Below are 25,959 nucleotides of genomic sequence, written 5' to 3'. Positions count from 1 at the left end.
AGGAGATAACGTTTGTGAAGACATTCTCCAAAGGGTGGGGCATGGCACAATTCTAGCCTCGGGAGCTGCTCGGAGACTCGGACCACTGTTCCATGACTGATTCTCTCCCTCCCTCCTTTCCTTCTTTTCTTTATGAATTCACATTTCAGCCAATATTTACTGAGGTCCTTTATTGTGCTAGGTATTGGGGATACAAAGGTGCTCAAGACATGTATCCAACCTACAAGGAACTTGACATCCAATGTCAAGTGGTCCATCCAAATGGTAAGGCCATTTCAATGCGACTTGCCTACTGCAAACATAAAGTGCCATGTGGTTTACTGGAACCAACATAGGCTCTGAGGGCAGGCAGATCTGGGTGTGAATCCCAGTTTGCTTTATCTCTGTGAGCTGCAGATCCCTCATTGTAAGTTATGATTGATCGTAACTATCTTTCAGGGCTATTGTGAAGATTACTTGAAGCGCGTGCCAGAGACACACGATAAATAGTTAACACTTATTAAACACTGACCCTGTGCCAGGCACTTTTCCTATATTAGCTCACTTAAAACAGCAGCTCTGTGAGGTAGACACTATTATCATCATCATGCCTATTTTATGGAGGCACAGAGAAACTGAGTGACTTGCCCAAGGGCAGGCAGCCAGTTAGCAGCAGAACCGGGCTTCAAATCCAGAGTATTTGGTTCCAGAGCCCATGATCGCAGCTGCTACGCAGCACAGCTTCTCAGCCATGGCTGTGCATTAGAATCACCTGTGAGGCTTTGGAGTGCTTTGTTCCCACTGGGGAGATTCTGACTTAGAAGGTCTGGGAGGAGGTCCAGGAATTTGTATTTTTAGAGAGCTCTCCAGGTGATCTTGATGTGCAGGTTGAGAACCAGTAGGTGTTTAGACAAGTGAGAGCTGTTATCCTCAGAGTGAGGGAAATGGAGAGGCCTCTAGAGAAGTGGGTCTTGAAGGATGGGGTAGAGTTTTCTCTGCAAAATGGAGGTTAGGGCTCTCCGGGAAGGAGGAAGAGCATGTGTAAACCCTTAGGGAACACAGGTATGTGAAACTCAGGTTTATGAGACCCAGCCGTGTGTGCGTGAGTGTGAGACAGGGTAACGGAAGAGGGAGGGACGGATGAGGAAAGCAGGATGGGAGGTAGAAAGAGGGAAGGAGGCTGGAAGGTGGATTGGGGCCACAGTGGGATAGGATTAGACATCGCGCGAAGGAATGTAGACTTGATCCCACAGACAGGGAGAGCACCTGAAGAATTTCTATGCAGGGCAGAACGTAATTCGCTCTCTACATGGTCTTTATTTCGAAGCTCGTCTTTTTGATTCCAAGAATTTTGACATATTGAAGGAAAATAAACATAAGCAGGAAGAGGAAGATCACATTAGCCAGAAGCATCTTAGCGCTTTTGGTGAGAGGAGAGAGTGGACTGTTGAAAATTGAATGCACTGTGAAGTGGCTATTATTCCACTGACTCATTTTGGAAGAAAACGGAGGAAGAGAGAGTATTTTCACAGCAGAGGATATGGAGGGTCGATTAGGGGAAACCAATCGCTGTGCCTTACCTGGGGGAAGGTGGCAAAGGGAAGGCAGAAGGGCTCATAGCTGTGGGGAGGAGCCCAGCCCCCACCGGCCTGGGGATGCTGGTGTTTAGCGGCTCCACGGGGATGAGGGGAATGAGATGCAGTAGGAAGAGTTTCCCCGGCATCCTCCTCCGAGGGAACCAGCAACTGCTGCCTCCCTGGCCCCTTGGGTTTCCTGAATGATGCATGTCTCCCTCTGAATGCAGACCTCTGTAAAATGAGATTGGGAGGAGATATTTGTCAGTCCCTATGATTTCTTGATGATTGGGAGGACTGGCAAGATTGTACTTTTGAGGCAGTAAAGCCTCTTTTTAATCACAGTGCATGATGTACTTTAGACTCCCGGGTGTCATAAGAGTCGTTTGAGCTGCATTCTTGATTTGCAGCCCCTGGGACACTGTGTTGGGATTTCCAGCCCTCTTTATTTTATGCTGATAGAGTCGGTTGAATCTAGGCATGGCAGAGACTAGAAAGCAACATCATTAGATGAAAGGAAGCAATGGTTAAGTCAGCTCCCTCTGGGTAAAACACAAAGCTTGGAAATAAGTGACTCTTCACAAGCAGCTGGAGACTGGGCTGGCCCTGTGCGTGTGGGAGGTGAGCTCACATATGTTACTGCATTTAATCTTCATAGCAACCCTCCAGTAGGAGTACTATTAGTATTCCCATTTTACGGATGGGGAAACTGACGCTTGGAGCACTTCTTTCTCACAGAATGTCACCAGCTAGTAAGCACCAAAGTCAGCAATAAGAACCCTGGTCTAGCTGACTCTAAATCTAGGTGTGGGGTACTTAAGTTGTTCTTATTTATTCATTTGGCTGCGCCAGGTCTTAGTTCTGGCATTTGGGGCATGCGAGATCTTTGTTGCCACGTGCGGGATCTTTAGTTGCAGCATGCGGGATCTAGTTCCCTGACCAGGGATTGAACCTGGGGCCCCTGCATTGGGAGCGTGGAGTCTTAGCCACTGGACCACCAGGCAAGTCCCACTTCAGTTGTTCTTGATTAAATAAGACATCCTTGGCAGGGCTCCTTTTTTCTTTATGGAAACCTGTAAGGACTGCTTTCTCTTTCTTCCCTTCTCCTCAGTGTTCAAGAGGGTCTGCCATGTGCTCACGGTCAAAGTTCTCTGGAGATAAAAGCTCTGCTCCTAACTGAAGAAGTATGGATGTCATTTATGGGCATCTCTTTTGTCTCTTAAAGTCTAAAACAGCATCAGAGGCTTCCAGGGGTGTACCTTCAGCTTTGTCCTGCTTTCCTGGATGTTGGGTCATTCCTTCTACTTATCTTAGATGATACTGCTGCCTATATGCCGACCAGCTGTACTAGACCAGAGGAAAAACCTGGCATGTGCTGGGTGCTGCTTTATTAACTTTAAAAAACTATGAGGCATAGCAGGTATACAAAAGAATGTATGTATACATTTTTGTACAGGTTACAGAAGAATAATAAAATGAACATCTGTATCTTATCTACCCAGATTGAAAGCTAGCAAATGTTCAGAAGCTTAGAATTCCCTGACACCCTTCTCCAATCTCATCTCCCTTTTTTCCCTGTGACACACCAATGTCTGTATCTTTAAGCAGGATATTATTTAGTTCTGCCTGGTTTTGAACATCATATCACAGGCACATACAATGTGTATTCTTTCTGGGCTGTTTCTTCCCTTAGTATTACGTGACCGGAGTCATTCCTGCTGGTGTACCCCCTTGTAGTTCATTGATTTCATTTTTACTGCGGCCCAACATTCCATTGTGTGATTATCTATAATTCCACTCATTCTATTCTTGTTTTGGGTTGATTCTAGTGGTATTTTGTTTGCTTGTTTGTTTTACAAATAATACTGGGTCATTGGATATGCACATACTCAACCAATCTAAATAATGACAAACTGATTTCCAAAGTGGTTATACCAGTTTATACTCCCACTAGCGATGGGAGACAGTTCCAGTTGTTCCACATACTTACAACACTTGGTAGTACCTGATTTTTAACATTTTTTCTATCACTCTAATGGATGTGAAATAGTAACTTGTGATTTTGTTTGCATTTCCTTGATCATTTTTAATATGTTTATGGACATTTGCAGTTCCTTTTTTGTGAAATTCATGTTCCTTTCTTTTTAAAAAAAATATTTATTTATTTTGGCTGTGCCGGTCTTAGTTGCAGCACGCGGACTTCTTAGTTGCGGCATGCAGACTCTTAGTTGCGGCATGCATGTGGTATCTAGTTCCCTGACCAGGGATTGAACCCGGGCCCCCTGCATTGGGGGTCCAGTGCATCTTACCCACTGGACCACCAGGGAAGTTCCCATGTTCCTTTCTTTTGCCTGTTTTTTTTTCCCTATTGGTTTGCTTGACTTTGTAAGTCATACAAGTTGTAACTCCCTTCTCATTTTTGGAATAGAAAGTCAATATACTCAAATTTGTCAGTCATTCTCTCTTGGTTTGAGCTTTTGGAGTCTTGTTTAAGGAATGTTTTCTATTGTCTTCTGAAAGTATCACATTTGTTCTTTATGTTTTTAATTCAACCAGCATTAATTTTTGTGTATAAATTTAGGTACTCATTGTTTCAGTGCTGTTCATTAAATAGTCCATTTTTTCCAATTGATTTGCAAGGCCAGCTCTATAACAGATCAAGTTTCCATAAATGTATGTCTGTTTGTCAGCTCTCTGTTGTGTTTCATTGTTCAATTTGTCTTCCCCTCCCTACACAAAAACCACATTACCTTAATATTACCTTTATGACAAACCTTCTTGATCTATGGTAAGTCCTCCTACCTTGCTCTCCTTCAGAAATGTCAAGACCTCTTTGTTTTTGTATCAATTTAACAATCAGATTGTCATATTTCACACAAAAAAAACCTGTTTGGATTTTGGCTGGTACGGCATTAAATTTATAGATTAATTTGGGGGAGAATAAACATGTTTACAATCCTGAACATGAATATTTTCCCATTTATTTGTTTTCTTTATTGTTCTTTAATAACATTTCATAATTTTCTCTGTAAAGCTCTAAAATATAGTGTTAGTTTATTGCTAGTTTGTTTTTTTTTTTGGCTGCATTGGGTCTTCGTTGCTGCACGTGGGCTTTCTCTAGTTGTGGCGAGCGAGGGCTGTTCTTCGTTGCGGTATGGGGGCTTCTCATTGCGGTGGCTTCTCTTGTTGCAGAGCATGGGCTCTAGGCGCGTGGGCTTCAGTAGTTGTGGCGTGTGGGCTCAGTAGTTGCGGCTTATGGGCTGTAGAGCGCAGGCTCAGTAGTCGTGGCACATGGGCTTAGTTGCTCCACGGCATGTGGGATCTTCCCGGACCAGGGCTCGAACCCGTGTCTCCTGCATTGGCAGGCGGATTCTTAACCACTGTGCCACCCGAGAAGTCCCTATTTCTAGATTTTTAATATTTTTGGATGCTATTATAAATGTTTGCTTTTTGTAAAAATTTCATTCCGTAGCTTCTTATTGATAGGGTATAGACATGTAAATTAATTTTTATTTATTGAATTTGTATCCAGCAACCATGCTCTCTGATTAATTCTAATACTTTATCTTCAGATGCTTTGGGGTAGGCAAGCAGACAATCATATCAGCTGCAAGTAATGACAAAATCTTCTTCCTTTCTGATCCTTTCCCTCTTATTTTCTACTGATATTGCACAGCTAGGAACTCCACTGCGGAGGTGGTAATAACAGGCATCTTGATTTCATCATTAAATATGGTGTGTGCTTTAGGAAGATACGATTTTGTAGATATCATTTATTGGGTTAAGGAAGTTCCCTTTGTATTAATTTTCTATTGCTGCATAACAAACTACTACAAATTTAATGGCTCAGAACAACACACATTCATCACCTCAGTTTCCATGGGTCAGGGGTGTGGCCACAGCTTAGCTGGGTCATTTGCTCAGATTCTCACAGGGTGCAATCAGTCTGCAGTCTCATCTGGAGGTTCATCTAGGGAAGGATCTCTTTTTCTAAGCTCATTCCGACTGTTGACAGAATTCATTTCCTCATATGACTGAGAGTTCTGGCATCTTACTGGCTATTGTCTGCCCTCAGCTGCTAGAGGCCTCCCACCCACAGTTCCTTGCCACAGACCCTTTCCCTGGGCAGTTCACAGCATTTCTATTTGCTTTTTCAAAGTCAGCAGGAGACGCTCTCAGTCCACTAAGACAGTGTCTTCTGTAACAAAACCTAATTACAGGAAGGACATCGCATTACCTTTGCCGTATTCTATTGGCTAGACGTAGTCACAAGTCCCACCCACACTTAAGAGGTGAAGAGTATACAAAGGCATATAGTGATTACACTACACCTTCTATGCCTAATTTGCTCAGTGTTGCTTTTTTTAAATTAACCAATGTTGATTTTAATTAATTTCTTTAAAAATCAATTATTATTAAATGATTTTTCTCCTTTGATCTATTGATGTGGCAAATTTCATTTTTTTTATGTTAAACAAACATTTTTGGGACAAACCTAATTTAATTATGATGTATTTTTCCCCATTTATTTCTAGATTTAGTTTGATAATAGTATGTTTAGGATGTTTGCATCTAAAGTCATAAATAAAACTGGTCTATAGATTTCCTTTCTTGTACTGTCCTTATCAGGTTCTGATATCAATGCTATGCTAGCTTCATAAAATGAATTGGAGAACAGCCCTTTTTTTTTCCTTATGCTTTGGAAAAAAATGTGTACGATTGGAATTATCTTGCTCCTTGAATATTTGGTAGAATTTGCTGGTAAAATCATCCAGGCCAGGCATTTTCTTTGTGGGAAGAATTTGAAGCATTTACTTATTTATTTATAATGATTTTATGACTATTCTATTTTTAAATTATTTTCTTGAGTCAGTTTTGGTAAGTAGTCTTTTTCTAGAAATCTATTTTTTTCCTTTTATTTCCAAACACTGTTCCTATTATCTTTTTGGTGATTGTAGCATCATTCCTAAGATTGCTTTGTGTTTTCTCTCTCTCCCTCTCCCTCCCTTCCTTCTCTGTCTCTTTTTGTTCAATCCTGCTAGAGGTTTATCAGTTTTAATTGTTTTCACAGGATCAACTTTTGTCTTTTTAAAAATCTTATCTGGTGTATGTTTATTTTCTATTTAATTTCTGCTCTTGTCTCTATTCGTTCATTCTGCTTTTCTTAAAATTGCATTCAACTAATTTTGAAATGTATTTTCATTAAAGTTCTGTTAAAGTTCATTAAAGGTACATATTTTAAAATTTCCATTATGATTTATTTTTTGATTCATCAATTATTCATAAGTATGTTTCTTAATTTCCAAAAGACATATTTTGGTTATAAGTTTTTGTTTTACTGATTTTTAGTATATATCACATTTTACTCAAAGAATGTTGTTTGATGGTACGAGTCTTTTCAAATGTGTTCATGGCCCATTAAGTGGTTGATTTTCATTAATGTTCCATGTACTAGGAAAAGGTGTGATTTTATAATTATTGTCATTCAAATTTTCAATGTCCTTTCAGATTTTTTTTGTCTGCTTGATCTACTACTTACTCAGAGAGATGTGTTACATTTTCCTAACACAGGAAAATTTAACACATTTAAATTGTTAAATGTGTGGGCTTGTCTGTGTTTTTCTGTAGTTTCATAAATGTTTGTTTTATGTATTTTGAGGCCAAATGATCAAATACATAAATTCAGAATTGTTATATTTTCTTGGTGAATTCAGTGCTTTTTACATTAAAGTATATTTCCCCATGATATTTGAATAGCTACACAACTTTCTTTTCGTTAGAATATACTTGGTGTACCTTTTAAAATTTGTACGTTCAATTTTTCTTTATGTTTTAGATGCGTCCCTTATAAATAGCATTTATTTGGATAACTGAAAACATTTGGTCTCACAATCCTTTTCTTTTGCCTAAAGCATTTAGTCCATTATTTTCATTGTGATTATGGAACTAGTTGGGTATATTTATTCCATTTTATTTTGTCCTTTCAATTTGTTCCATCTTTTCTGTGTTTTTCCTCCTTTTGAATTGATTTTTTTCCTCAGTTTTTCAGTCTCCACTAATTTGGAAGTTATAGACTCCATTTCAATGATATAATTGATTATAATTTTAATTATCTAACTCTGAAGTTATCAATATTTACCTTCCTTCCAAAAAATACCTAGATCACTTTTACTGCACTCCTCTCCACCACCTGACTGACTAATGATTGTCCGTTTTAGTCTCTTGATTCATGGAACAGAATCTCATTCTATGGCTCTTTCCTTCTTCCATCACCCTTCTACTCTGCTGGTCAAGGTACACTCTAGAGTCACTTTTGACATTTCCAATTTTCTTGTTATCCTATTTAGTTTTTGTGTTTTAAACGTTTTAAATGTCAGAATTACTGTATAAGCATTTCCCTTTCTCATTCTGGTTACTCCTCTGGGGAATCATACATGTGTGTAGAAGGTTGGTTCTTCTCCACCAGGACTCTTTATGTTGAATGTGGCTGAAAATCCACCTGCAAATGACTTCATCATAAAGCAAAGTTACTGGCTCAGGTAATTAGAAGAGTCAGTGGCTCCAAGGAACTTACCAAGACCCCCACTTCTCTCTTCCTCTCCTCTCTGCCTTCTGTGGTCTTGGCTTCAACCTCATGTTCCATGTGTTGGCCCCCTGTCAACCCCACTCTCTCCCTCATGAAACAAAAGGGCACATCAGTTCCTGACAAAATCTGTACCATACCTTCCCGGGGAAGACTGTTTTTTTTCTTGGTAGCTCCTGCTTAAGCCTTGGCTCTGAGATTCATTTGCTCATGTTGGCTTAATTTGGGCCATGTGCCCATCCCTTCGTGAGGGTGATGAGTCCCTCTAATTGCCTTAGCCTGCCTTGGTCCACCATGGGTCTGGAAGTAGGATTACTCCTACCCAAATGCACAGTGGAGATGGGGGAAGGGTAAATTCATCAAATTAAAATCCATGTACTATGGGCTGCAGAATTGGGGGAATGGATGTCGTGGAGGTAATGAATAATGGATGTCAGCTCCTCTTGATGATGTTCAGACAATACTAGATGATTATTTTCTCATTTGAACCAAAACCAAACTGGATCTTAGGTTCCCAAATTTCTGAGTCAAGTAAACATTGCATTTTCATCCTTAGAAAAATTCTCTAGGAAACCTTAAGTATAAATCTGTTAGGATTCCTAAATTCTGATGTTCAGGCAGAGCTATGTACCTACCTTCTCATTCCAAGAGGTGGGAGGTGAGGAGGGTGTTAGAAGAAAGGGCAATTGAATCATGGTGTACATGAGCTTACAGAAGACCTGACATATCCCTTGATGAGTGACTGGGGTGTGGGTGCCCCACTGCTATATGTATTCTTTCTTGAGAAATACTTGATGGCTTTTAAGTGATACCCCAGTGTTGGAAAGTAGGAGGTAGAACAGATTTGGAAAGAAGCTTTACCTAAGTAAAGAGGAAATCGCCCATAGGCAGCAGTAACATATTGCATTTGTGTTTTCCACCTTTGGTTTTCTAGGGGACAAAATTGCATTTTAAAGAGATGCTAGTAAGTGTGACTTGTTCCCGGAAAAACATGAAGTGTAAATTTCAAATTCATGCTACAAAAATAAAAGATAAAGCTAAATTTGGCTAGTGTTCATGTACTATTTGCAGTAGTGACTGAAATAAAGATTAATAACCTTGACCACCATTAGCATAATCCACTGTAATGCTGGATATAAAATTGCATCATTTTAATAATCTAATGTTTCCTAACCAGTGGGGATTCTTGTAGATTTGCAAGTATTAGCTCCAAATTCTTTAACTAAAGGCAGATAACAGTGAAAATGATCAATGCCTCTGGAATATAAAATACATGATGAATTAGTTTGGCCAGTCTCAATATGCATATCTTTGTTTTCAGTGAGAGATTGATAATGTGGTGTGTGTCTTTGTATGTGTGTGTGTGAACATGTGTGTGGGGGAAGCAGGGCCTTTTATTTTTATCTAACATTTGCAAAATTGATGAGGATGAATCTAGGAAGAACGTGGCGAGACTCCGGGCAGGCCTCAGCTTTCCACACCCGCACAGAAGGCATTCTCAACAGGGGGTGGCAACGTTCCAGTCCCGTTTCTGCCCAATTAGGCAGAAATTCTCTGTTTGATTTTGGGCCAATCACTTCTCTTGCCCCCCATTGCCTCTGTGTAAGGTAAGGGACGTGACTGACAAATGAGTTTCCCGGATGCCTGAGGGGTTTCCGATTCCCTGGGTTGCTGTATTTCTGTCTGACCTGCAGGGGGCAGTCTTACTCAGAGGGCCCTGAAATTAGCAGAATTGTCCAGTTCTGAGAACGGGGCCCACTTTCCGGTTCTAATGTCCCTTTCCCCCAGCTTTCTTGGGTATGCATAATGTAATAACGGGTCAAGTCTTCTTTAGGATAGGAGCCATTTGACTTAATGTTTAAATATAGTTAGGAAAGGATCCATGAGTGTCACATGGCAGATTACCCTGTTTTCGTTAGGTTTCATGAGACACCTACTAGCAAGGACAACATGTTATTTTTAATCTTAACCTTTTTTGCCTAATGAAAAATGTTGGGATGGCCCGTCCGCTAATCCTCGCCCAGAGCTAAGGCCAAAGAAAGACATTAAGCCCCAGACAGACTGTATGTCAGGCAAAAGCAGAAGGCTGCGGCAGCCCGGCAGAGAAATACTGAGTGAACAGTAACCTGGCGGCATTGTTTGCCAATACATGTAGAGCCAAATGCAAATGAACACAGGTTCATGGGTCCAGGACTGACAAGAAACGAGGGCAGGATGAAAGGAACGGAGTTTCAAGCAAATCCCCGTCTTTATACAAATCTTCTCTCCCCTGCCCCTCCTTGCCAACTCGGGAGGGTAGAGATCCCAGGGGGCACTGGCCAGGCTGGGCACCTGCGGGTCTCACTTCAGCAAGCTCTGGATCGGCCCTCAACTCTGAGAGCCCCTTAGAACCCCTTGGGGGGCTTCAGGGAAATGTGCAGGCACCACCCCAGACTCTGCCTTCTGAATCTCGGGGCTTGGGGGCACTGGCTTGGATGTTTTCAAAAGCTTCTGAGGTGCTTCCAGCGTGAAGCCAAGATTGAGAAGCTTTGCTCAGATAAATGGAATGACTGTACTGTGTTACTGCCTGATCCTTTATTTGAACATAGCTGAAAGCGGCTTTATCACACAACAGCGTGTCTATACATCCTCGTTGATAACAGCTGCTCACCTTGGGCACGGTTCTCAATTTCTCTCTAGGTTGTTAAAACTGGCTTAGGCAAAAAAATAAGACAAAACCCCAAAACCAAAACTGGGTTAGGCACTAAAGCCGTTCATGTGTCTACTTGTTGGCAGGGCCAATCTCCTGAGTCAGACACAGCCATCAACGCCAGGGTAACCCTTGATTAAAGAGGCAACTTTTTCCAGGGGTCTCTGTTTCCAATCTAAATTAAGATTTCCTCCTTTAAAAATTCCTGTTTTCACAACTGTAGACATAGGGAAGGAAGAAGATAAAATTAAAGGAAATCAGCCGCTTGCATTTCTGGTTTCGTGTTTGTGTCAGTTCCCTTCTTGTTTTTATTGAATGCCGTCATACTGTATCAGCATTTGCCAGAACATTAAAAAAATGCCCCTTCTCTCCAGCTTCAGTTTAAGAGGAAGTGGCAAAGGCCATAGACTCAGCTTACCCCCAACGGCACAACTCTCAAACTCTGCACAAAGAAAGAGATGCAGTCTCCCACCCAGACCTCCAAACCCACAAACCAGCCCACCATTTACACTCCAAGCCTGGGTCTGGGCATATGGTCGACATACATTCTTGGTCTTACTCATCCAAAGGTGGCCAGTAATAGAATTTGAGCCACCAAGTTTCCGTCCCCCTCCCCACCCCAAAATGTGCTGAAAAATCTTTGGTTGTATTTTCAGCTTAACTCCTGACTTAGATGTCATTTACTGCTCGGTTTTCTCTAGCTCAATTTTCCCATTTGAATAATGGGAATAATGTTTGTCATCCACCTCACAGAGTGACAACTAACTTATTGACATTTGACATTTGAGGTCCTTGGATGAAAGGTTGTCTATAAGTACGAAGTATTGTTATTTCGTAATCATTGAATTGGTATATGTATTCATAAGGAATTTTGGGAAGAACAGCAGAAATATAGCTAGATATATATTTTTAAAATATTTTAACTTAGAAAAAGCCCCAAAGAGGGGTGTTTTTTAGGTGTTTTGAAAGCACCTAAATTGCATTTTTGTTTTTCTTTTTTTTTTGTCTAGAGCTACAGAAAAATTCATGGGGAGGAAAGTAAGGGTAGGGGGGGTTTCCATTTGGGGAACTTGATTTGCCAAGCCTTCTTAATGACGATTCCACAAATGTGGCTGCAGCTGTGAGGACAGCTGGAGAGACCTGCTGTCTTTCTGGTGCCCTCTGATATTTTGCCGTGTCTCTTCTGATTGACACCATGACTGGGCGTTGCCGCTCTGGCCTGGCCCTGGCTGTCATGAGGGCGTTGCCACTTGGGCAGGGAACTGGAGAGAAGATTTAAGTTGGTTTGAAGAAGTAAAATTCCTCCTTGAGCCCATGAGCAGAGCCATGGAAACCTGAAGACTTCCCCCTGGGGCTCTGGGGGGCTTCTAACCAGAGAGGTGGGTCCCTTACAAACTGTCACACCATAGAAAGAGAAGACCTCTGGCTAAGGTAGACAGGCTGATTGATACAGGTGACTGTATTATTGTAGAAAGGCAGGGCACAGGAGCTCTAGAAAGTTCACTGGGGTCCCTCTGCCGGCCTTCTAGGACAGGTTCTCACCTGGTTCAGGGAGAGAACTTCCTACTTGTCCTTCTGTGTGTGCTGCTAAAAAGGAAGCAATATTTCGAGCTGATTTAAGCCCCATCCCCTGCAATTTAGTCTGTCCAATGCCAACAAAACCATGCCTAGCTCACAAAGACCAGGCCCTTCTGATGCTGATGTGTGAAGAGAACTGGGCACTAGACTGAACAAAAGGTTTGCTTTTGTTAAAATGTTTAAAATGGATTATAATGAAATTATAGAATCATTGCAACCACTCTTACTTATGCACTCCTGCAAAGGGAAAACAAAGTCACTGAAACAGAAAAATTGTTCCCAAAGGCACATTCGGTTTCCTTTTTGGTGACCTGAGAAAGTTGACCACAGTTCCATTCAAAACCTTCAGGCACTTGACTTTTTTTTTTTTTTTTAATATCCTTTACCTTTTTAATAAAAAGTAAAAAACAAACAAAAAAATACATCGATGTCCTGAATAGAACCTCTCTATGTAAAGGTATCACTAAACAAATAAACATAGGACCAGACAAAAGAAATGGAGCTGCGAATAGCAATATGATATATAATGAAGCATTTATATATGTATGTATATATTATATATGAATGTGCGGGTATATGTGTGTGCACCTATGTATGTATAAATATGTAAATATTTGCCTACATATGTCACACACACACATATATATTTATACTGACCTCTTTAGATTGAAGTCCAAGGCACTTTTTACAATGAACAGGTTAAAGCCATTAATTCAGAACATAACTGTTTCTGGGTACATATCGATTTATGGCGCCAATATCACAATTCACATCTTTCCTTGCTTACTTCGGAGTGTCTGGTTGGCGTAACGAATAAGAGGCTTGGTTTTAAAAGAGATTAGGAATGTTTCTAGATGGTTAAACTAACTTCTCTTGCTAGTCTCCTGTAGGGAGGAGGGTTCCCACTGGTGGGATGGTGAGTTTCTCAAGGAAGGAACACAGATGCCGCTATTTCTGTACTATGCTGAGCAGAAAGCCAGGTGGCCTTCCAGGGGACCTGCCCTGAGGAGCCACCTGGTATTCTGATGGCCCTGCCAGCATACACTAAAATGAAAACCTTAAAAAGGTGCTTTGACGTGGCTCAAGGCAATGAAGTGAGTACTTTTAAAATTAGACTGGGAAAAGACTGCTTCTTTGTGTACACCACCCAAGCTATATGACCTCAAGGGGAATTTGAAGATACATTTGTTTTTATCATTATGATCATAAAGGACCTTTACTTCCTCAAATAATTCTGTAGATGAGGGTCAAGGAAGAAATGGCTCGATCTTCTGATTATTAATTTTGTTGGCCAGTGATTCTCAACATTTAATATGTATACAGATCACCTGGGGACCTTGTTAAAATGCCCAATGTGATTAAGTAGGTCTGGTGTGGGGCCTGATATTCTGCATTTCTAACAAGTTCCCAGGTGATGCTAATGCTGCCGGTCCATGGACCACGCTTTGACTAGCAAGGGTTAGCATATAGCTATCTACCTGAATTACTGTCAAAAGGTCTGTTTTCCCAAAATCAGGAGTTTGTATTGGTTTCCTTGACTCTAGATCGAATAATAACTTTGAGTAGAAAATCAGAACGCTCTCTATAAATGTACAAGTCTTAGTCTGAGAAAGGCTAGAAGGAAAAGCCAAAAGAGCCAGTTCTATTTAGTAGCAGAAAAGTATTACGAGATAAATCAATTACCACCAGTACATACATCAATCAATTATAAAATTGAGAAAAACTAATTTCCATCACCCAGTCAGTGAGTAACTGGCTAAAAACTGGTGTCCTGGAGTTCTGATGGCTTTAGTGAAGCTCTGCCTAACATGTTACTGAGGAGCAGTACAGAGAGAGAGAGAGAGCCGAGAGGACTCAGCTCAATAAGAATAAAATGTGTGTCCGAGTTAGGTCTCAGCTACACAAGCAGATTGAAACTGGGCATTTAGATATTTCTCTTTCGAATGGCACGACTAATACCATTGAAGCCCCAGCCTTACCTATATTTAAGCTCAAATGAATGGAAGTGTGAGAGGGTTCCAGCCTTTTTCCCAGGAGAAAACCTGCCATTTTGCACTATCAGTATATCTGGGTGAGTTGTCAGAGATTGTGAAGGGAAGAGATGCGCATACTCAGTTGGATCTACCCTGACGCTACTTGGTTTGCACCTGTGCAATACTATACCGAGTGATGGTAACAAATGAGGGTCCTCCTTGGGAGGAGGCCCACTGATTCTAGGAAACCTCTGTTCTATAACCAAACACATCCTGTTTTCATCTACAAATAGTCCTTTGGTCAATCAAAGGAGGGAAGTGAGAAATTCTACACGTGTGTCTCAGAGAAGGTTGGGCATGGATATCATAGTTGCCAAAGTAGAGAATTTGCCACAATTTTGCCAGTAAAGGAAAATATCTTGATTGAAACTCTTCCTTCCTCCCAGCTGGAGTAAACTAGCAGAAAAGGAAGCCCAGCTCTCTGCATGTCCCGTCTCTTCCCCTCAGTCCCTCAGGAGCTGTGCTCAGTGTTGTGGATAAACATGTGCAAACCCCGCACCCTCAAGGGCACTGCTGACTCGGGAAAGCACGCCTGCACACCAGCCTCTCATTGGGCCCCGGGTAAATGGAATTCCAATCCCAGTTATACTCTGACACAGAGAAACTTATAATGCCTAGAATTTTGAGTCTCTTGTGTCACAGGAGAACAAGACTCTCCCTTATGCCCCATTCTGAAATTGCCAAAGGAAACACCAGTTGACTGTGTTTGAGACATATCATTTATGGAAGAGGTTCTTTGCATTTATATAGAAAGAGCCTGCACTTTTATTAAACTGGCTTTGCACAGCTACTAAAGGAGTGATGGCTTTTAAAATCTCTTCTGAAATGGCTTGAAAGAATTTAGGGTAGAATTAGTCATCTAAGCTGGGAACAATGTTCTTTTGTGTCTAATAGTCACGTCTCAGAGAATTAGAATATGGCAGTTCTGTAGCCTGAGGACCCTTGGTCTGGGTGTCAGGGAATCACTAACAGTGATGTGTACTCAGAAACAGTCGTTGGGAGAGCAGGCTGACACCGGACCTGCTAAAGACTAGTTTGATACAAAATGTTAGTTGAAAGTTACAATATATTTTATAATATAGCAATATATTTCATATTTAAAATAAACTGTTATACTTTGTCCTATCATTAAAAAATAGCAAGCAGTACAGAGGCAAGATGCAAATTCATATTGAAGCTCATCTGATTCTGAATATAAACACATCAGTTTCTGAGTTCACCATGAAAATATTTCCTCCGTTAACATCTGTTGCTCTCTTTTGTTGTTCTCTTCTGGTCAGTGCAGAATGGAGAGTCTGGGACCAGCATTGAGTTGTTGCGCCATTAAAAAGTGTGTCTGATGAAGGTGGATCAGTCCTGGTTGAGATTCAAAGACTGAGACAGTATGACACAGCTAGAGAATGTTGTTTATTCCCTGTCCTTCTTCTGTGAATTTGGATGTTGGCTGTTCCGATCAGATTGATATTTGCTTTGTCTATATATATATATATATATATAATTTTTTTTTTTTTTGGCTATAAATTCAGCATCTCTTTGGGATCCGAGCTATAGGTTGGTGTTGAATTTTGTGCTTTTCCTCCATCAGCTTGGTTGGTCACAACGTCTCTTTTGTTTGTTTCAACACATGGTCCAGGCCCAAGAGTACAGCTTCCAGAACACGTTTCTCAGGTGTGTAAACAACTGTGGCAGGGCACTTGGCACCTAGATTTGGAGGTCATACGTTGATGATTTGATAATGGTTTTGTTCAGAGGGAACTCCAGTTCACGTTTGGGCATTTCCAGTAATGGTGTAAGAAAAAAAGATCACAGTTATTTTTTTTCTCTATCTGTATGTATTTATATACCATTGCACTGAGTACTTTTAATAAGCTTCGGTCTATTTTTAGTAAAAATCTACATATTACTTGTCTGACAGGAGTATACTGTTAACTATTCACGCAGCCTGGCACAAGCTTTCAGGATGAAGAGCGCTCACCTATATTCTACTGCCAGAGGCAGACAGTTAATATTGCTATCCCTGTAACATTCCTTTCTTAGTGGTATCAATGATCCCGTTCCCACAGTGTTTACTTTGGCGGCAGTAGAGAAGGAAGGGATACTGTCCAGGGCGTCATTAAGCTGACTGACTGCAGGGAAGGGAAGGGGCTGTTCCCGCCTACCAGGAAGCCACCAGATAGCTGTCTAAGGTACTGAAACCGAATGCCGCAGAGTCAATAGGGGCAGCCAAATGGCCACTGATGGAGCCTTCATCTGCTTCTAAGCAACATCCAGGGAAGTAGGATGATTGTGTAGAACTGGGACGTACTTTAGGATTTAAAAGCAGTAACTTTAAAAGAGCAGTAACCTACTGGTAGTGCAATGACTTCATAGTGTCTCAGTTGTGGTACTGTGATGGTAGCAACACTGGGATGAAACACTGGTTCTTAATTTGGGGTGCACTGTTTGTTGAGGTATGCTCTGAAGGAGAGAGGTCCTGGGACTATGTGCTAATCCCATACTTCTCCCTGCTAATTTCACATAGGTTGATATGTAAGAATTGCTTTTGGTAACTATTGACTACATTCAGAGGCAACACCAAAGTGTGGACTTGCCAGAGTCAGTCTGGCTGCTGTTGTTGGCAATAGTGATTTCATTTTAAAATCTATTGAGTACTTTGTACTTAAGAATATTAACTGTTACCTTCATTTTAAGCATAGAGAAATTGAGGTAAGAGGTGGTTATATTCATTGGCCAAAGATGTGGATCCAGCGTTAGAGTTTTATTTATTCTGATTCTGCATCTCTAGTTTTCTTCTCTTCCATCATTACTTATTCACAAGAAATTATCAAAAATCTAAGGGGGAAAGCCTCAAATATTATATATTAAAATCATGGTTTCTTCAATGCTGTTTCTTCTTGGCCTTTAATAAATAACAACAGTTTGCACTTGCTCAGCACTTTGGAAATTACTTGCACACACATTTTCTCTACCTCTTCAGCTATGAGATCGTTGTTACACCACTGGTACTTGCTGAGATCAGAGGTTAGTGGTGATGCAGGGCCTTACCCCTCTTATTCTTTTGCATTGCATTAAGCATTTCTAGAGATATGACGTCATGAAGTTACATATTATGAGGATGGCAAGAGCAGTTCATAGACACTTCATGATAAATTTATTGATGATGATCACACATATGTGGCCTTTGATCCAAAGATGCAGATTTTTATTTGGACTTCAATCTAAGGAGGAGTGACTCCCTAGTCTGCTATAATTTACCAACTGATGCTATGTCCTGAAATTCCACTGAGATTAGTGGTCTTAAAGTATCACAGTACATCCCTGACTTTACAGTACATGAAGCTATAATATGGCTTAAGCGATGAGGGGGTGGCTCTGTATTTTTAATTCAAGTGTCTAGATATTTTAGGGAATATTAGAGTACTTTTACCTGACACTGAGTTATCAGAAGGATTATAGTAGGGGCTCTGCCACTGGGTCATCCTTCCAGGAGTGGGCAGAACTCAATCAGTTCAGTACTGGAGTGAGGTTACTGTAATTAATAGTTTTTCCATATAGCCAATTCTTGAGTAGATAATTAAACCTCCCCCACCACCAAACTTGAAATTACAGAACAAGAAGTCATGGCACGAGAATCCACCTGCCCCCTTTCCCCATCTGGCTAAGATGCTGAGGCTCAGTGGAATTAACCAAAAGATGGGCTGTAGGAAGAAAACCTGGGTGAGCTACACCCTAATCAATACCTAAGTCATCAAGGGTTGATTGTACTTGCAGGAGAATGGGCAACTTCCCCACATAAAGCTGAAAAACCAGTACAGAGAAGCAGCCTCCCATTTACCATTGCAGGATCAACATGCAGATTTGATCACTTTTTTTTTTTTTCCCGAAGAGTAAGTACTCTTTCGCCAAGGATAAAAACCATACGTAGCTATTGCACTACCAATAGGTCCAGTCATGCTACAAATGCCCATATGTTTCTAGGATGCCAGTGGCTACTGCTACTGGAAATATCTCCAACCACTCTCTTTGCTAGTGTTGCTAGGTTATAGGTCATCAGGATTTACCTAAGTGAATAGCATTAGTGGTGGGTTAAAGAAGAGTCACCCACAGACAGTGATGGGTCAATGACAGTCTACACACACTTTTTGGCAGGAGGAGTAGCAGTGGAATATTGCATGCCATTTGTTTGAAATTCAGATTAAATCCCTATTTGTGTGCACGTGCGCACACACACACACACATCACAGGGTTACGGGGGAATGGGAAGGGTGACCAGGAATTAAGAATTGAGGGCTGTAGCTTAGATGATTGGGATTGGCATGTTCAGGTTGACCTGTCAGCGCTCTTCACTTCATTTCTTTGTGAAATGAACTAACGCCACAAGGAAACTGCATGGTTATTTCATCTGCTTATTGGTCTGTTTATATGTTCAGCTGTCACTGAAAACAGGAGCACCATTCCTGGGACATAAAAAAGGAGAGGGATCTTTTAGATAATCGATAGTTAAAAGGACAAGCAAAAAAATGTTAAAGCCAGCAGCAAGTGTGGCATCTATGGTGTGCAAAGCAACCAAGGAAAATGCTCAAAGGAGTTATCAAGATAAAAATGAGGGCATCAAGGGAAGAGCACAGCAATGAAAAGAGATATAAGAAGAGGTTGAACAAGAGACCAGATCTTCTTGAAAGAGTGGCCTTTCTAGGGTGGTCTACCTTTTGCTGTCTGATGATTCCCTTGCCCTTAGAAGACCAGGCCCAGTGCTGTAGAGGAAAAGTCTTCACAGCTAGACTCTGCCTTTGGAAAAGTGGCGATGTCCTGTACAAAGTGAAACCCAACAGGACAGCCATCCACAAATGATACCCTTCTGTTTTACCCTAAACAGATGAAATATTCCCTACAGTATGATTTAAGTGCCCACGAGCAGACGTCAAAGACCTCAGAATGAGAAATGTGATCATTAGTATGACGGTCTTCACATCACAAACATTATGCATGGTTAGATGATGGAGTGCGGAAAATATCATGCATCCCCACGGCCTCTCCTCACAATGCCTGTCATACACTGGCTCTGGATGTTTCTGGAGTCCCTTGGAGTTTGAGATGTATTACAATAGTTTCTGCACCGAGATTAACGTGGCACAGCGGGAACAGGATACTGACAAATCCCTGTCACCTTATCTTACCCACAGGGTTCCCTAGAATCTCCCTTTATCCTCATAACCTTACACTTTGAGGTGGTTTTAGGTCAGGTAGAAAGGATCAGCTGGGCCACTCACCATCACTTCTCCCAGCTCTCAGGTGAGGCACTTGACCCCTTTGCGCTCCTAACATCTGGGGCTGTAAACCTTTTGCTGGATAAATATCACTGAGCAAACCCCCCTGACAATACTTCTATTCATGCAGGTGTCCTGGGGTCGCACCTGTTGGTGGTGCATGTGTGTGCTTGCGGACAGATCCCGCCCCCCTTCCCTCACACACATACACCTGATCATGCGCTCCAGTGGAACACAGCTTGTTTGGATATAAGATGAAAACTCTGCAGAAGCTGTTATTTTTAGAAGGCTGCTTATCTCTCCAGAATGCCAATTTTGGCTTGTCATTCATCTCAGAGCAAGCATGGTGCATACCCAGGGCAAAGCACCCTGTTTTGTGTTTGAAGCAACCTGCCTCCTCAGTGAAGCTCAGGACGTGGCCGACACTGGCAAACTACCTGAACTGACAGCACCCACATCCCGATTCAGACCAACTCAACGTGCATTTAGAGAGTGCCTACTGTGTGCAGGGTAAGGTACCAGGTCCCTCTTTATTTGGGCCAGGTGCAAACCAGAAAAGACCTGGGTTGACTGTGGGATGTGTATGTGTGTGTGTACATGCACACGCTTGCAAATACACAGGTTTATATGGGTATTAATATTGGATGGAAAGTCTGGCTTTTTATTTGCCTATTTTTCTTTCAGTCTAAATTTTGTTTTATGACTGTGCGAGGGATGGCAGGAAAGCATGTCTGTCTTGGCAAAAGCTGTGGGCGGCTCTCCCTTACTTTGTCATCCAGGGGCTTCCTTAGACAGAAGGAACGCAGACAGGTGGGCTGGAGGACCCCGGGGTGAGGAACCCATCCCCCAAGCCTGACACCATGCCCTCCCCCCGCGGGACCCTCCTCCGGGCTGGCTTCACTGCCGGCTACTTCAGTGCATCTGAGCTCCCACCCCCCACCACGTGAAGACCTGAGATTGAACGTGGGTGTCTGTTCTCCACCAACTGTGCCGCAAGGGCCCTACCAGAGGCGTCGCTTCCTGTCATCTCCTCTTGCTGCTCCCGAGTAGAGGCACCTAAACAGAGATCAGATTTCTGGTTTCAAGGCATATCAAACCAAGCACGCTGAATGAACATGAGTTAGTTAATTAGCTCGGTCTCTCTTCTTTACGCTCCCTGGTCTGCATGTTCCTTGATGGCAAAGCGACCAGGAGAGAGTTGATTTGCATCTTAAGACCTATGGGTAATGCTTCTGAAGTGGGGAGTTTTATTTAGCAACTGCTTGAACTCGTGTACGGGGTTGGGAAGGAGGTGGAGCTGACCCCGATTGGGCTGTCGGAGAGTGGGGTGTGGGTGGTGCCCACTGCCACGCTGACGCCCCGGGCCTCCGTGAGGGCAGACAGGAACTGCCGCTGCTGCTGGCGCAGGGTGTCCGCGATGAGCAGGGGCAGGGAATTGACGCTGATGGTGAGGTGCTCCAGCTTCGACTCCAGACTGCCGATTTGTTTCTCCAGATCTTCGCTCCGGTCATTGAGTTCTGTGATTAAGTCATACATGACGTTCTGCATCTGTTTGGAGAGACAGGGAGACGACAGGTCATTGCAGAGGAATCTGCGATGGGAAAAATGAAATACTCCTCCAGATTACACTTGAAATACAACTCCTCCAGGGATCAACTTCCACACCGGCCGTGTCGGATCTGGCCAAGGACAGAGAAACAGTTTACTTTCTTGAAGACTTGGAGGCTCAAATGGCACAGTGGGTTTTTGTGTGTGTGTTGTTGTTTGATTACAAAAATAATGTATATTACTTATAAAAATAGATTAGAAAATATATAGACTGGAAAGGTAGCACTTTCTTCTTAAATAGAACAAGTCCCTGAAGTGTCCTCATGTTCTTACGTCGTCCAACCTCTCAGCTCATAGGGCAATGGCACATACTGATGAAAGAGACGGCTCTGTGGTGGGGAGCAGACAACGCAATAGACTTAGCATTGGTAGGCCAGGGTTCAAGTACACGTCTGCCACTCACTAATAATGTGCCTTCCCTCATGCCCCTTAACCTCTCTGCTTGGTTGCCTTATGAAATAGGAGTTAATAATAACAACACATAGTTATAGAGCTGTTGCTCCCCCCCGCCTCCCCAACGTTCAACACAGCAGGCAGAATGTACAACGTACAACGTAACTCACTCAGGACTGGGCTGTAGTGAAAGGGAGCTGCCTCGCTGAGGTTACAGCCCCTCTCCTGCCTGGTCAATGAGGAGGGACATTGCCTCAATTTGGGACACCCCTGAAGGGCCAGTCCCCCTCCGGAACTCCCGTGGGTTGGTCGAGGCCTTTGTCAATCGTATCACAGTTCAGACTCTCCCTCTGCCCCATCCTGCTTCCCTCGCTCCCCAACAGGTGCTGTCCTGATGGTGTCCCCAGTAAACCTACTGCTCTCGGTGCCATCTCCCAGTGTCCCAGGGACCCGCCCTGTCACCACTGCTCACTGCCCACACATCCCATGGCCGACAGCCTCACCTCCTCTCAGCCTCCCCTTAAAAATCATCTCCCCCCATGCCCTTGTTAATATGGCACTTTGGTCCCACCCCTACCCCTGATCCCGCTAACCCTGCTCAACTCTTTTCTTTTCTTCATGCCACCTTCTAATAAACTAGCTAATTTGCTGTTTCTTCTGCTTATTATTGTCTGTTTTCTCCCACTAGAAGGAAAGCTCCTCCAGGGCGGGGACCTTCGCCTGTTGTGTTCACGGATGTGTCCCAAGGGCTTAAAACAGCATCTGGCACCTAGGGGATGCTCAACTAACATTTTTTGATGGACAAGTGTACATAAACATGCCTAGCAAGGGGGTCTGTCACACGTGGTCGGCACTAAAAGATGTTGGTAGAACTAATGAATGAATAAAGTGCTGGCACAGGGGAAAATCACCATCCCTTCCATCCTTTGGCCAATGTAGGAGTTTAATTGATGGGAAAAAACCTTTTGCGCCACAAATTATTTCCATATACCTAGAGAGTTTCTCAGCGTTTCCCACCGAGACCTGAGTGGCTGAAGGAAAGGAGAGAAGACTCCCAAGGGGGCCCAGCCCAGGGCCTGCCTCTGGAGAGCAGGTGTTCCGTAAGCTTTTGTGAATGAACATTGAACAAGGTCGTGAGAGCAGAGGAGCAAAAATGGGGTACCTCCAGGGAACTGCCAATAAAATAAAACTTTAATGTAATAAAATAAACTTGTCTTCTGAGAGTTAAGTTATAAAACCAGGTCAGAGCAGCACTAAACAAAGGCAGCTTGTGCCAAGTGCACCATTTTCGGTCCTACATCTGCTCTTTGTTCCCTGGCTCCATGAGAGGCCATTCATTCAGGCTGTCCCCACCTGAAACCCAGGCGTCATCCTCTCCCTCAGGCCCCATATCTCACCAGTACAAAGTCCTGCCCACCCTACATCTACCTATCCCTCAAATTCAATTCATTTAATTGAAATGAAACCACTTTTGTTCCAACCGTACCACCATGGTTCTGACTATCCTCTTACCAGGCAACTTTCTGGTTATAATTTGGCTTCCCGGGTTGGTCTGTAGAGCCCTTATCTAGGTGACAGTCACATGTCTCCCTGCAAGCTAACAAAGGACATCAGACTTGGGAGCAAGGCTCTTGGGAGACTTCATGCTCTCGGGTGTTCCTGTGGGCCAGGTTGGCAGTTGCTTTGTACCCTCCCAAACCCCACCTGCAGGCACTGTGGCTCTAGGGGATTCTGGCCATCTGCCAGTGACACCCTGTCCTATTTTACGTGAAATTTCAAGTTACTCCAGGAAGATGCAGAAACCATTGGTGCCCGCGGGGGCCAAGGTAGTAGGGAATGAGGTGAATGAAAAAAAAAAAAGTAAAGGAAGGTGGCAAAAAATGAGAAGCCAGAAAGGAGATGGGAGAAGGGGGATTGAAAATGTAGTGATACCTTCCCACCAGGAAATTGGCTGCAGCCCCAGAGGGAGCCGTCACAGAGGTGGAGTGAGGCAGCTCTGCTTTGCAAAGGGCAGGACTCTTCTGTGGCCGCCTCAGAGGAGAGCGTGACTTTAGAAGCAAGAGTGCTTCCTTCATTAATTAACATTCACAGAACCTCTTCAGGGTGCATGTTCTTCCCAGAATGTACAACACCGCAAATCTATTTGACCGCAGGGGCACCCTAACGAGCTCTGGACTGAATCCGGGCCCCTGGGTCTCAGCCCCAGCGCTGCAGCTCTCCAACAGCCCGACCTTGGGATGGTCTCTTTGGACCTTGGTTTCCTCATCTATATTCCTAATCAGAACTACCACATGCAAAACCGTTACAGTTCACAAAACATTTTCACAGATACCATCTTATTTGATCAGTTGAGCCTCAGATGTGAGGAATGATTTTTACACTTCAATGGAAGACACTGAAGCTAGCATATAAAGCATCCCAGCGTTCCCCCACCCCATCTCTGCCACCCTACGAGCGAGCTCTTCAATACAGCAAGTGTTATGTGGAGGCCACACGCCCTTTTCTTAATCTAGAAAGGACCAAAGGACAGGGGTGGAAGGTGGTGAGCTGGGAGGACGAAGCACAGAAAGAAAAGGGAGAGAACACAGTGTTATTATTGTCTCCCGTGTTCTGTTGCTTTTGGTGACAGGATACCAGGGGGAACGTGGACCAGTGTGAAAGACACTAGGCTGCTGCCAGGACCTTGGCTGAGTCTCCTGGGAGGAAAGATGAAACACTGGATGGATGTCAGAGTTCACCCTCCCTGCAGGTCCCACACCACTCCCAGTAGCCCTGCAGACGCTTTCCCTTCACCCTCTCCTCCACACCCTTTCTTTCCAGGTAACTTGCTCCCAGGTTATTGATGGTTTCGTTCCCCCACCCAGTTCACATGAGCCTCTTTCCAGTTCACTGAGTTTTTTGCTTCACCCAGTCTGCTCTGCACGGGGCCCTGTCTCTGTGAGAGGCGGTGGCTGGCACTGAAGAAACGCAGGCTTGAAAGTCCAGTGTGCCCGCTATTCCCAGGAGAACACCAGCCACAGCCTGGCCCGCCAGGTGAGAGGGGAGGCAGAAACATGGCTACCTGTAAAAGAAATATCTTGGGGCTTGTTGGGCCATTCCTGCCCCTCCCGGTGTGGGTCCCCAGCCATGTTTGCCGTACCCGACCCCCCTGCTGGCCTCAGCTGATTGGCCCAAGGGTGGACACGTGACCCAAACTAGCCAGTCATCTCATCCCTTCTGAGAATTTAGAATTAAGACCAATAGGAAGACAGCCAATCGGTCTTTGCCTGTGGCTAGAACTAGAACACGTACTCTCTGGATAGGGGCCTGCCATGGTCTGCCATGGAGACAGGGGGCATAGAAAGTTGTCAGGAGATGCAGGGGAGGGAGAGAGAGAGAATTGAAGCAGGCACTTGAACAGGAGAGAGAAGAGAGGGTGAGCGAATACCTTCTAGGGTGAGGGGCACTTCTAGGTAGTTCCTTCCTGAAGTCTGACCACATGCCTGCCTTGAGGTTCTGCCTGGAATGAGACTTCCTTGTATCCTTATAATAAACACCTACATTTTAAAACCTACTTCCAATGGGTTTCTGATACTGGAACCCAAGAGTTTTAAGCAGTGCACCCAAGACCATGGGGGGCTCCCTTCTGCACTTGGGCATTCCATTCACATCCTTGCCTCCTCCTGGCTCTCAGGAGCCCTGCACTCCACCACAGCGCCCCCTCCAAAGCACACAGCCTGTGGGCTTCTCCCCGCCTGTGCCAGCCGCACATTCCCTGATTGAAGTCCTCCCAAGCTTAGGAGGTCCTTTCTTTGGCCTGATCCCTTCATTGAACAAGGTGCCTGCACGTGGCCCAAGAACTGGCAATGTCTCTGATTGCACCATCTTTTCAAAGGGGGATTAATTGGCCTGAGGGAGTTTCTCTTGCTTACCCAGGGAATGTGTTCCATGATGATAATCGACATCTGCTGGAATGTTCTGCCAGCCTGGCCCTGGGCTATACATTTGATGTACAATTTCTATCAAGAGGCAGTGAGGGGGCTTCCCTGGTGGCACACTGGTTAAGAATCTGCCTGCCAGTGCAGGGGACATGGGTTCGAGCCCTGATCCAGGAAGATCCCACATGCCACGGAACTAAGCCCGTGCGCCACAACTACTGAGCCCACGCACCTAGAGCCCGTGCTCTGCAACAAGAGAAGCCACTGCAATGAGAAGCCCACGCACCGCAACGAAGAGTAGCCCCTGCTCGCCTCAACTAGAGAAAGCCTGCACTCAG

At 43.6% G+C, this 25,959-nt stretch overlaps 1 protein-coding gene across 4 annotated transcripts in view; it reads right to left on the bottom strand.

The window, feature by feature from the left end:
* Window positions 1–20,654: 20,654 nt before the first annotated feature.
* The window catches only part of KCNN3 (potassium calcium-activated channel subfamily N member 3), a 213,415-nt gene continuing 208,110 nt past the window's right edge, over window positions 20,655–25,959 (bottom strand). For 2 of the 4 annotated variants that reach the window (XM_029231080.1, XM_029231081.1), the window contains exon 8: window positions 20,955–21,251. In XM_029231080.1, coding sequence (XP_029086913.1) covers window positions 20,955–21,251 — 297 coding nt within the window. Of the gene's footprint in view, window positions 20,760–20,927; window positions 21,252–25,959 lie in introns of those variants that run through there. The other 2 variants (XM_029231079.1, XM_029231078.1) reach the window with 2 other exon arrangements.

The sequence above is a fragment of the Monodon monoceros genome, unplaced genomic scaffold (genome assembly GCF_005190385.1).
Source record: "Monodon monoceros isolate NGI ecotype Baffin Bay Population unplaced genomic scaffold, NGI_Narwhal_1 Super_Scaffold_18, whole genome shotgun sequence".
Classification (NCBI taxonomy): domain Eukaryota; kingdom Metazoa; phylum Chordata; class Mammalia; order Artiodactyla; family Monodontidae; genus Monodon; species Monodon monoceros.
This window is presented reverse-complemented; position numbering and strand designations above follow the sequence as displayed.